Below are 12,651 nucleotides of genomic sequence, written 5' to 3'. Positions count from 1 at the left end.
TGTCCTTGGGGCTGGAGGACCCAGCCTAGCCACTCAGCGTCACAGTGGCTCATACAGGGATGGCTGTATGGGCCAACAGACCAGGTAGGGGCTTTCTGGGGTCCATTTGCTCCTGGGGTGGCCCTCTCTGCTGGACAAGGAAACCAACATGGGTCGAAGGGCCTGCTGGGAGCTGGGAGAGACAGAGGCTCAGGCACATTGAGGCTTTTGTGAGCCAGTGTGCATGGGCTTATGTTCTTTCCTCCCTAAAGCGCCGAGTACCTCGGGAGGGAAGAATCTGGATTCAGCCTGATTCCCAAGTAACCAGAGGCTGGGCAGGTAACACTGGGAAAAAAGTCTGTATGTGTGTCTGTCTCCCCACTGGACTGTGAGTCCTGTGAGGGAGGGTGAGGCTGTCTCAGTCCCGCTGGGACCCACATGACTCTGAACAGGCAGGGCGCATGATGGGCAGCTGGGTGACAGTTTCTTAAATGGAAGTATAAACGAAGGACAGTTTTGCTAAGGTTAACAGGGATTTTTCAAATACGAAATAAAGCAGCAATTTGAACACAACCAACTTGAATTACAAATTTATTCTAACCCCTCTCCCCCCAAGTCGCAAATGCAAACAAAATTTTTGCTAGTGAGTCGGAGCAATGAACTGTCCATCCTCCAGCCTCGTGTATTTTGAGAGGGCGCTCTTCCCACCTGCACACACCCTGATCCCACCCCCACCCGGTGGGTGAAGCTGTTGCATCCCACAGGTCTGGCCACATCAAGACACCTAGGGGTTTTCTTTTCTTTCTTTCTTTCTTTTTTTTTTTTTTTTTTTTTTTAACAATTTTTATTGATTTTAGAGAGGGACAGGGAGAGATAGAAACATCAATGATCATTGATTGGCTGCCTCTTGCACACCCCCTATTGGGGATTAAGCCCACAACCCAGGCATGTGCCCTTGACTGGAATCAAACCCAGGACCTTTCAGTCCACAGGCTGACGCACTATCCACTGAGCCAAATTGGCCAGGGCGGGGGCTGTTTTCAATCTCACACGTGAGCACAGCGCTACCTCAGGGTCAGGTGGCGCAGGGTCAGGGGCTTAGGCTCCCACCTCCCCCTCTTCCCTGCCTGTGTGACCTTGGGCAGGTGACTTTCCGTCTCTGTGCCTCAGCTTCTTCATGAATGAAGAAAATGTCACTGGGATTACATAAAGCACTTAGAACAGTGCCTGGCACCCACCCAGAGCTCAATGGATTCCACCTGTTTATTAACATGATGGGGGAGGGGTTTGCAGTCAAGATCCCTGGTGTCCAGCAACCCGTCCTCCAGAGATGTGACAGGCCAGAGTGAATCCTCTCAGGGGTAACCATGGAAACCAGGCACTGAGCCTGCCCACCGGGCTCCTCGGTCCACCACCCTTCCATGCACTGGTATCTCTTGCCTTCTTTCCCTCATAATTTAACCCGCTCGGGTCACTCCTACTTTAGAAACAACCTACCCATGACCCAGCTCCGCTCCCTCTACACCGGCCTCTCCCCTTCTTCTGTAAAGAATTGATGCTTCACAAACCCAGTTTACTGGGTGTCTGCCAGGTCTGGTGTCCAGGGCGTTTTTAACCGCCAGGGGAAGTGACAGAAAACCTGCTCTCCCATTTCCTGGAAAAGGGCCCAGGTGACTAAGCCCACTCACTGAATGCCAAGATCGGGGTTGCTGTGATTGGGGATGGAGGGCCACCCACGCCCAGCACTGCTCTGGGACCTCGGCAGATTCCCACCCCTCTCCCAGTGACCTGCCTCCCTCTCGTCTCCCTTCTTGCCCCACACCTGTACCCTCAAGCACCCTGCACCTGCTTGAAGAGGGTAATCTGGGCTCCTGTTTCCCTCCCGTGCCACTGACTCCCATCCCTCATGGGCTTCATAGCCTTGGGCAAGTCCCTTGGCTTTCCGAGCCTCAGTTTCCCCATCTGGGACAGTTCATAGGATGACTTTAGACTCACCGCCGTCAGATCTCTCAGCTTCTCTCTTACTTTTAATGAGCTCTGTACCCACTCGGGAGATCCATATCATGGTTCTCAGTCCTTAAGGCGACTACATCTCAGGGCTCCGTTCATTGGAAACGCCTACAGTCTGAAAAACAGGAGCTCTCCTTGGACTGTTCCTCTCTCACGTGGGGAAGGTCAAATGTCCCATGGGGTCGGCAGGAGTCCCAGCACACTCTTGGGGTGGGGAGGTGTAGCGAGGTGAATGGCAACCCCCCTCGTCCAAAAAGATGTCTACATCCTTACTGACGGAACTTGTGAATGTGAGCTTATTTGGGAAAAGGGTCTTTCCTAGAGTTAGGGTGGCCCTAAATCCAATGACCAGGTGTCTTTATAAGAGACAGAAGAGGAGAAGGCCATGTGCGGATGGAGGCAGAGACTGGAGAGAATGCAGCCTCAAGCCAAGGAGCACCTGGAGACACCAGAAGCTGGAAGAGACAAGGAAGGATCCTCCACTAGAGCCTTCGGAGGCAGTGCTGACAGCTGACTTTGGATCTGTGGCCTCTAGGACTGCGAGAGAATAAATTCTGGTTGTTCTAGGCCACCAAGTTCGTGGTAATGTCATGGCAGCCCTAGGAAACTACTAAAGGTAAGACCAACTAGGGGCCCACACCAGGGAGATGGAGGTGGCACTTGGGGCTATGGAGGCAGGAGGTACCAGTGCATGAAGAGGGACTGCTGGACCAGTCTGGAGCCCCAGGGGAGGGGAGCAGCCCACAGATCAGCAGATTTAAAGGAAACATGGGGGATGTGATCATCTAATCCATGGCCGGCGGTTGCCTGAGAGAGGCCCCTGCAGAAGACGTGGGGAAGGTAGGAAAGGACAGTCAGGAAAGCCCTGGGGACTCTGGGGACAGGTAAACAGGAAGCTGAGGCTGAAAGGCAAGTTGATTAGCCCTGGGCAAAATCAAGTTGTCCACCACGTCAGGGGGTTGGGAGGGCACTGCCTGAGAAGACCAGCACAGCCACTCCAGTGGGTGGTGCCAGACTGAAGGAGGAGGGGGCTCTGTTGGAATATTCCACTTGGGGACTCAGGAGAAGGTCTCACAGATCAGGTTAAGGAAAGATATTCGGTGGATCAATTGCAAGCCAGGATCTTTTCCCCCCTCTTAAGATAAGAGGGACAGAAGTCCAGGGAAAGACACTGCATTCCTTACAATGGTCTGTACCAAGTGATCAAAAGAAGGGGGTGTTCAGTGAAATGGATGAGTGTCCCAGGGAAAGTAACACTATGGGTCCAGGTAAATGGGGAGCTTGACAGGCTGATTCAGCTGAGGTCCAGGTTCCACGTTTTCCTTCTTCCAGAAGAGTGAGCATGATGTCCTGCTGGCTGGGACCTAAAAGGTCGGTGAGGTGTGGGATGGGGTGGAGATGAGCACTGTGGGCTGTACCAATGAGCTAAGGAGGGGGCTATGTTGGAACGCTTCACAGTCCCAGTGCAAGGTACTACCACTGGTTAGCAGGGCATGACCAACGGCCAAGTTCATCAAAATTTCAGTGGCTTCCGCTGGGCCAGCACATTAGGGCACACACGGCCACATCCAAGTTCAGGCTTCAGCAGCCTCCTATTTCTCGGACGTGGACACTGCCTTGGGCGTGGACTTGGACCCTGTCTCCGTGTCCCGGGCACAGAGCTGGGCGCGCACCTCCTGCATCTGCTCCCGCAGCTCCTCCAGGGCTCTCGGCGCCTCCTGCGCCTGTACCTGCGCCTGCAGCGCCTCGAGCGCCAGAGCCAGGCGGCCCACCTCGTCCTGCATCTCGATCCAGGCCGCGTGCTGCTCCTCCTCCTTGTGGCGCTGGTGCGCCTGGTGGCGCCAGTACTCCAGCACCATGCAGCCGCCGCCCACGATGAAGATGGTGGCTTCGCCCAGAAGTTCGGCGCCCAGCTCGGCGGCCGCCTCCTCGTTCAGCGGCTTGATGGCTGTGCCCCGGAAGCCCATAATGCGCATCTTGGTCCGCATCTCCACCCAGTGGTACACTGCAGGGGAAGAGAGGGGTCAGGCCGTGCTCTGCGAGCGCCCTGCCAGCCCCGCCCCAACACGCCTGTGTCCAGGTGGGAGCGATAGCAACACAGCAAACAGAATCGCCAGGGGGCGCTTTAAACAAACCCGAACCGGCCTCGCCCAGAGAATGCCGAGTCACCTGGCCTGGGGTAACCCCGTGGGCATCTTTTTAAATCGCCCAGAAGATTCTGGCAAGCAGTCAGGAAAGAGAAACCCTGCCCGGGAGGGGAGGCCCTCAGACTGGAGGCTGTGCCCCTGAGGGGTCACAAGGAGCTCCCAGAGCACCAAGTCCCCGGGAGCTGCAAAGGCTCAATTGCCAGGCGCTTAGCTCCCTCTGCTCCGCCCCCCGCGGCCCCCCGTCAAGGCATCCGCGGGCCAGCCCGTCCTCCTCCCCTGGCACTGTCACCCCATCCACTTCCCAGGAGAAAGGGCGACCCCCTTTCTTTTTGAATCTTGCCAAAATGCAGTGTCAGGGCTGAGGCAGAGGGTGACCTACTGGTTCCAAAGAAAGGGCAGCTGAAATGTGAGATGAGGTTAAGTGCCTGTGAACCCGTGAATAGGGGGTAACAGGGCTGGTGGCTCCTAAATAGCCCCATGGCCCCAAGAGGGAGCTAACAGTGGGGCGCTCTCCATGGTGGGTTTAGAAACATACCTTGGAAGTAGCTTAAGAGTTGAGGGGGCTGTTGGCACAGAAACTGCCTTGCCTAGCTGCTTTTGTGAAGGAAAACTTAAGCACTTTTGAGTCTTAAAAGCCAAGGCAGGATTGATGCTGAACCCTGACTCACTCCTGTAATAATGAATCTTCATCCAAGAGCACGTGGAATTAATGCGGGTGCCCTGTCTAGCTTATCTGGAGATTAATTTCCAACATATTTTACTTTGTTGTTAATCCTTACCTGAGGATATTTCTTCCACTGCTTTTCAGAGAGAATGGAAGGGAGGGTAGGAGGGGAAGAGAAAGAGAGAGAAAGAAACAGACTGGTTGCTAATAGCTGCCTCCCGCACTCCCCCAAGGCCAAAGTTCCAACCATTGGACCACACCGGCCAGGGACAATGTATTTTACTTTTAATGTTTAATACTTATTCATGAAAATACATGAAACATGAAATGTTCTATATTATTTGTGCACTAGCAGTAATTTTAAAAGTAATTCAATCCAGAAGAAAATATTTTAACATTTGGAACCTTATAGTCACAGGAAACTAAATAAAATTAAAAATTTAGTTTCTGTATATATTTTGGTTGATGATACCTAATTCATGAGGCAGAATTCTGTCCAGAGGGAGCTCCAAGTTAAGGTCAAGGACAAAGAGAAAGAATGTAAAATTTCTGACAGTAAAGGAAGAGTTTGTTCTTTTTTTTCTTTTTGAAACGGGACACTTGGCTGGCACCAAATCACCAGAGCAGGCGGACGGCATTAGATGCGTCAAAGGAAGGACGTGCCACTCTGCTGGAATATGTCAATGTTCACATCACAAATTATATCCTTTGCAACTACTTGAACTTTCAGAGAGTTTTAGTTGTCAACTTGAAAATGCACTAGACAGTATCTAATCTGTCTATTGTTTTAAGGGGCAGGGGAGCGCTCTGCCACTCGGGGGGCTGTTTGTGGTCGGTGGGTGCTCGGTGGACCTGGCACCTCTTTTGTGAAGTGGCAGCTGAGGAGACTCGGGTGTTCACCAAGGCCAAGGGAAACCCCAGGAAGGAGCCCAGAGTGAGAACAACGATCATATTAATCTGAGGAGTGGCGGGCAGGCTGGTCCTGTGGTGCGCTTTAAGACTAAGAGGCATACACCTCTTAGTCAACTAATGGAAGCCTACTGTGAATAGCAGGGTTTGTCAATGAGGTGGATCAGATTGCGATTTGACGGGCAGCCAATCAATGAAAGAGACACAGGAGTGTCCACTGAAAAGGGAACCTGCTACTCCACACCGAATGTGGCTCCACCACACCCAGGCTACCACAGTAGTTTTCTCTCCTTCCACTTTCCCTTTCCCCATTCTTTTATTATACATCGGGTAACTGATGTATGTGCACAGAATTTGCATTTTTAAAAATTAAATGGCCAATGGTGCGTTTTGATTGACTTGGTTTCTACTCACATGGTATTTCTCAAACGGGTTTTTTTTGCTGGCTGTTCGTCATTTTCCATTTGTGGCTTGCTATAAGAAGAGGCGGCTTTCTCAACTTCCTTTTATGGTGGTTTCACTTGTTTATCTATAAAAGAACCACTACTTCTGCTTGCTGCAGCGGGCCTAGTCTATGGGTGGGGTGGAAAGGAGTAGAAGAGGAGTGGGGTGCTAGGGGCTGGTGGTGGCTACTGGGAATGGGGCCCTGTGCTGGTTTTGCCGGGCAGGCTGCCTGGCTGTTTCTTTGAGGCTTCCTGAGCCAGGTGGAGGCCTGGAGAGACTCTGAGAGCTCTGGAGGTTCCAACGTGTGGCCGTGACTGAAAATGGACTTCCTGAAAAAGAAGCTCGCCCACCAGTGATGAGACGGCCTTAGGGAGACCTGTGTGATGGGGGACTGGTTCCCCAGGATACTCACTGCTTCCACAGGAGCTTAAAACGGCAGATTTTGTCACGTAAGTGGGTAATGAAATCAATGTAGTTGCACAGATTAATTTATTTCCATTAAAAACATGATGGAGGTACAACAGAAAATATGGAAGCCAATCTGAAGTAGTCAGGGTAAGTATTGTTTCATAAAACTTTTGTTCTTGGGAGTGTGTGTGTGAATGAGTAATTAGAACACCGTTGAAAGGTTGAAAGCCATTGTCCTAGATTTGGGTTGGAATCCATCGAGTCTACAGAGTATTTTCAGGACACTGACATCTTCCCAATATTGTCTTTCAAGCCACAAATGCAGCATCTCACTGCATTCAGTCTCTAATTTCCTCTGTGTGTCTTGTACTTCTTTGATTATATTTATTCCTGGGTCTTGATATTTTTGACATGATGACTTACAGCATTTTACATTCCATTTTCAATTTGGTTGGGGCTGATATATAGAAATACAATGGAGTTATGTAAATGATTTTCTATCCAGTGACCTCACTAAATTCATTTTTTTATCTTTTTAACAAAATATAATTTTCATGAGGTACACATTAGGTGCAGAGCCGGATAATTTTGTAATATGTAATCATCACCTAAGTCAAGATCTATAACATTCTAGTACTCTAAATGGCGCCTACCCTCAAGCTCTCTTCATCTGCACCCCCCAAAACCACTACCCTGACCTCTCACAATAGATAAGTGTCTGTAAGGCCTAGTCTGCCTTCTCCATGAAGATCCTTTATATTCCCAAGGTCTTCTTTTGTTCAACATTCTGTCCGTGACATCTTTGTGTTGCCCTGTGTTTCAACAGCCCATTCCATTATTTGGATAACCCAGTTTGTCCCTCCATAGTCTGGAGATGAGCATTTATTTGGGATGTCTAGAGTAGAAAGCTTTTCCAGGAGTGAACTTGTTGAGTCCTAAGGTGCAGCGTCACCTAAGGGAGAAAATGAAGTCAGGGCTCCTCCAGCACCGGCTGAGTCGCTGGAAAGCAGCCTCGGAGCACAGCCTGGGAGCTAGAGCTGTGGTTGTCCTTGGGATGTGAAAAGCACCACAGCTCACTCCTTTGTGCTGCTTTCCAGGTTCCCAGGTAAGTTCTAGAAAATTCAGGGGGCTGCTTTCAGTGAGGTGTGTGTGTGTGCGCGCATGCACTGAACTTGTCAACTGAGGAGGAATGATGTACAAAAAATGCCCCGATCTTAAGCTCAATGTCTTCATACATTGCCAATGTCCCCAGGTAGGAAGGGAGTGGGGCTCGTTCCATATGCATATGCAATTGCATCGTTTATTGAAATGACCATCCTTTCCTCGCTGAGTTGCGGTGGTACTTTTGTTAGAAATCAACATACATACTACTTACTAATTACATACCCATTACTCATGCAGCCCAGGATGGTGAAAGGGTGCTCAATATGGTATAACTGGTAATAGGATTGTTTAATTACTGAGAGGGAAGTGTTGTTTTCTTTATGGGAGAAGAGTAAAAGCATGAAATTTTTATCTTCCATATTAGGAAGTCAACAGGTAATAAAAAAGGGGGGGGGTGTCCTTAAGATCTAGGAGTATATGTGCCTTACTTAGAAATAAGGTGGCAGCCCTAGCTGGTTTGGCTCAGGGGATAAAGCATCGGCCTGCAGACTGAAGGGTCCTGGGTTCAATTCTGATCAGGGCACATGCCCGGGTTTTGGGCTCCATCCCCAGTAGGGGGCATGCAGGAGGCAGCTGATCAATGATTCTCTCTCATCATTGATATTACTCTCTCTCCCTCTCCCTTACTCTTTGAAATCAATTAAAAAATATATATTGTATATTAAAAGAAAGAAAGAAATAATGTGGCAAATGTCCCCAAACAGCCGGGAGAGCCAATGGGACCAAGAGCCTGCTCCACTTGGAAGACCTGGCTCCTCACCTACTCAGGTACTGTGCCCAGGGCTCTGAACCCAGGCCCCTCTCACTCAGCCCTCACCCAGGGTCCCCTGCATCCAGCCCTCACCCAGGGTCCCCTGCACCCAGCCCTCACCCAGGGTCCCCTGCACCCAGCCCTCACCCAGGGTCCCCTGCACCCAGCCTTCACCCAGGGTTCCCTGCACCCAGCCCTCACTCTCTTCTCTCCCTTGAAGCCTTCTGCCTCCTATTGTGGCCATTCTCTAATGGAATGCCTGTGCCTACCTCGCCCTCCTGGAGCCAAGAACCCAGAGGTGAGAATGGGTGTGAGGATCTTCTGAAGGGAGGCAAATAAGTGAGGTGGGCTGGCGGTAACACAGCCTTCCAAGTGGAAGTTTTTAAACTTCAGGTCTACAATCTTAAGAGGCAACATCAATTTGGTGTGTTATGACCAGCATTTCTTTCTTCCTTTTTTTAAAAATATTTTTATTGATTTCAGAGAGGAAGAGAGACGGAGAGGGATAGAAACATCAATGATGAGAGCGAATCATTGATCAGCTGCCTCCTGCATGCCCCACACTGGGGATCAAGCCTGCAACCCGAGCATGTGCCCTTGTCCGGAATCGAACCCGGGACCCTTCAGTCCGCAGGCCGACACTCTATCCACTGAGCCAAACCAGCTAGGGCCAGCATTTCTTTAAAGAAAAAAAAATTAAGTACATACTCTATAATTCCATTTATAAAAATTCTAGAAAATGCAAACATCTAGCAGACCAGTGGTTGCCTGGGGACCCGGAAATGGGATGGCTGGGATTACAAGGAGCGTGAGCACACTTTGGGAGGTAATGGATATGTTCGTTCTCTAGATTATGGGGATGGTCTGGGTGGCCATGGCTATCAAAACTTACCAGATTGTATATTTTAAATAAACGGGATAGACTAAGTCACACAGGAAGGAAGAGGAAGGAGTAGGCGGTAGGTAAGTGATAAGCATCACAGGAGATAAGGGGCAGTCCCCAGAAGGGAGATAAGAGCTGAACTAGAATGAGGAGGGGAGGAGGGACCCAAGATGCCCCCAGGCTGGGACCCATCTCCCAGCCCTCCCTGCCAGGCCCAGGCTGAGTGAGCTGTTTCTGGTTCCCAGGCAAGGTCCAAGCGGAGGCTTGGAGGCGCTGTGGCAACGTGGTCCTGGACCCGAAGGATAGCAAGTGGAGCTGCTGTGGGCTGCACTACCCCTTCCATCGTGGCTCCCAGAGGTGCTGCTCGACCTACATGAAGGAGTTCCGGGTCATCCCCAAGGACAACAGCAAGTCAGAATACGAGGACTGCAGGACCTACAACAGGAAGGACCTCTAGGCTCTGGAAGGCATGCTTCCCCACCCCGCCTCCCCCAGCACCGGCCCTTTCCTCTAAGCTTTCACCTTGGGGGCTTGGGAATTATCCAGTGGCCCCTTCTTTCCGAGTTATGGGCCACAGGTTCCCACGGTGTGATGTTAGGAAGTCACCTCATATTTCTGGACCTTAGGCTCCAAAATAGACTGAATCAGAGAGGCTTCCAGCACTGGTTGGGGGAAAGGATGATGGCCCAATGGCCAGGGAAGATGGGGCCTGCAGTTCTGGAATCCCTTCCCGGAGTGCTCCTTGGGTCAGGGGAGATTTCTTTCTGTTAACAAGTGAACAGGCTGAGCTGAAGGCCCAGATTGCTCAGTTCACCCCAAAGTGGTGCAAGAACTTCTCTCTGTACCTTCTTCTTCCTAGCAATTCTCCTGAGCTGCAGGCCTCTCCCCGGGGCATCCTCCCAGCACCTGAGGCAACAGTTCCAAGAGGGGAAAAGCTGGGCATTCAAGGACGCTCTCTGCGATGAGGAGAGTGGTGAGAAGTGGGAAAGCCAGGTGCCAGAAGATTCCCAGTTCGTGCACACGACAGTCCCTGTGACTGGGCCTTCCTGTATCATGAGGCTGCAACGCTCTAAAGCAGTGGTTTGCAAGGTGGGGCACACGCCCCACAGGGGGGCAATTTGATTTAGGGGGGGGCAATTTGAGAATGAGTTATTAACAGTGAATTTTTTGCATTTCTTATGGTTCTAGGGATCTCATATACAGTATATAAATATATATTGTGACATATTTATGCATTTCAATTCTCTATTATGTTTTGAAACTTTGCTATTTTTTCATATCACTTCATATTATTATTATTTTTTTAAACAATTTCTCCGTGATTTCTTCCTCAGTTCTTCAACTGTCCTTTCGTTCTTTTATTTTTCTCTTTCATGGATGCCATGTTCTTTGGAAGCTTGTTTAGACCAAGTTAATATCCTTTTAGGCTTCCTCCACGTGAATAGGAGCTCACTTTTTGAACAGTAAGAATTATATGTCACAGGGGGGCATCAGGATTTTAGAGATGCTTAGGTGGGGCATGGCCAAAAAAAGGTTGGGAACCACTGCTCTAAAGGCTACTTCCCCGACTGCCCTGCCACACAGACCCCGGATGTGAGCGAGTCAGCCAATGAGGAGTGAGACAGGGCCCCAAACTGCAGTTTCGGTTCTGCGGGCAAGGGTGGGCTGGGGATGCTGGGATTTTCCAAGGTGAACTGTCAGTGTGTTATCACCAACTTCATGGGTGTCATGGCTTCTTGGCACTTGGATGGCATTAGGTTGGTATGTTTTTCAACACACCATTCGAGTAGGCAGCCGCAAAGGCAGTAGCTCCCCTGGGGGTCAGTTCTGTGGTGTCATTCCCAGACCCAGCCAAGAGACGCTTTACCCAGCCCTTCCAGTGACTGTGCCAGCCTCAGCCTCTGTACTAAGTGCCTCCTGCCTAATTTATTTTGAAATGCATAAAAAGTGAGAGAGAAGGATGGACGGGCAGAGGGGTGGACCAATGGCTGCAAGTGTGATCAAGCAAATACGGTAAAATATTAACGGGAGTATCTTCGTGTGGGTATATGGCTGTGTTTCAATGTAAAATTCTTTCAGTGTTGCTGTATGTTTGAGAATGTTCATAATAAAATGTTGAGGGAAAAATTCCTTTCTTCTTTCTTTTAAAAAAATCCTCACCCAGCCAAAACCGGTTTGGCTCAGTGGATAGAGCGTCGGCCTGCGGACTGAAGGGTCCCGGGTTCGATTCCGGTCAAGGGCATGTACCTTGGTTGCGGGCACATCCCCGGTGGGAGGTGTGCAGGAGGCAGCTGATGGATGTTTCTCTCTCATCGATGTTTCTAGCTCTCTATCCCTCTCCCTTCCTCTCTGTAAAATATCAATAAAATATATTTAAAAAAAAAAAATCCTCACCCAAAGACATGCTCATTGATTTGAGAGAGAGGGAGAGAGAGAACATTGATTGGTTGCCTTCTGTATATGCCCCAACCAGAGATTAAACACAAACCTGAGTATTAACTACAAAGGGGAAAATAGTAACTTTACAATAGGCAAACCTAGCACACATCATGCTAAATACGTGACCAAGGTCAACATGACCAGAGATAACACGTACTGAAGTCATGAGCCCCTGATGGGCACAACATCATTTCTGTGGTATTCTTTTTTTAAAAAAATATATTTTATTGATTTTTACAGAGAGGAAGGGAGAGGGATAGAGAGTTAGAAACATCAATGAGAGAGAAGCATCAATCAGCTGCCTCCTGCACACCCCGCACTGGGGATGTGCCCGCAACCAAGGCACATGCCCTTGACCGGAATCGAACCTGGGACCCTTCAGTCCGCAGGCTGACGCTCTATCCACTGAGCCAAACAGGTTAGGGCCTTGTCAAAAAGGGAGAACCTCTTTCCAATCAAGAGAGAGCATCAGACAAACCCAAACTGAAGGACAGTCTACAAAATAACTAACCAGTACTCTTCAGGAGGGTCAAGGTCACGAAAGACAAAGAAAGACTGAGAAATGGTCACAGACTAAAGGGGACAAAAGCTATATGACAACTGACTGAGACATAGGACCCTGGGACAGAAAAAGACATTGGTGGGAAACCTCTGAATGAGGTTTGTAGTTGCACTAATAGCTTTGCATGCATGTTCATTTCCTGGGTTCGCTCACTGTACTATTTAAGATGCTACCATGGGGGAAGCTGAGTGACAGGTACACAGGAACTCTCTGCACTGTTTTTACAACTCTCCTGTAAATCTAATCTTAGTTCAAAGAAAAAGGATAAAAACAGAAATTGCCTTCAGATGG

The 12,651-nt window shown here is 49.7% G+C and overlaps 1 protein-coding gene across 2 annotated transcripts in view; it reads right to left on the bottom strand.

Annotated features, from left to right (window-relative positions):
- OPA3 (outer mitochondrial membrane lipid metabolism regulator OPA3) overlaps positions 1 to 12,651 on the bottom strand; it is an 88,896-nt gene that overhangs the window by 54,120 nt on the left and 22,125 nt on the right. Inside the window, exon 2 of one of the 2 annotated variants that reach the window (XM_080643860.1) lies at positions 558 to 3,994. The exons of the other annotated variant lie outside the window; for it this stretch is intronic. Within the exon in view, the coding sequence (XP_080499986.1) occupies positions 3,582 to 3,994 (413 nt within the window). The 3' untranslated portion in view covers positions 558 to 3,581. Of the gene's footprint in view, positions 1 to 557; positions 3,995 to 12,651 lie in introns of those variants that run through there. 2 annotated transcript variants of the gene reach the window in all.

The sequence above is a fragment of the Plecotus auritus genome (assembly GCF_963455305.1).
Source record: "Plecotus auritus genome assembly, chromosome: 10".
NCBI classification, from domain to species: Eukaryota; Metazoa; Chordata; class Mammalia; order Chiroptera; family Vespertilionidae; genus Plecotus; species Plecotus auritus.
This window is presented reverse-complemented; position numbering and strand designations above follow the sequence as displayed.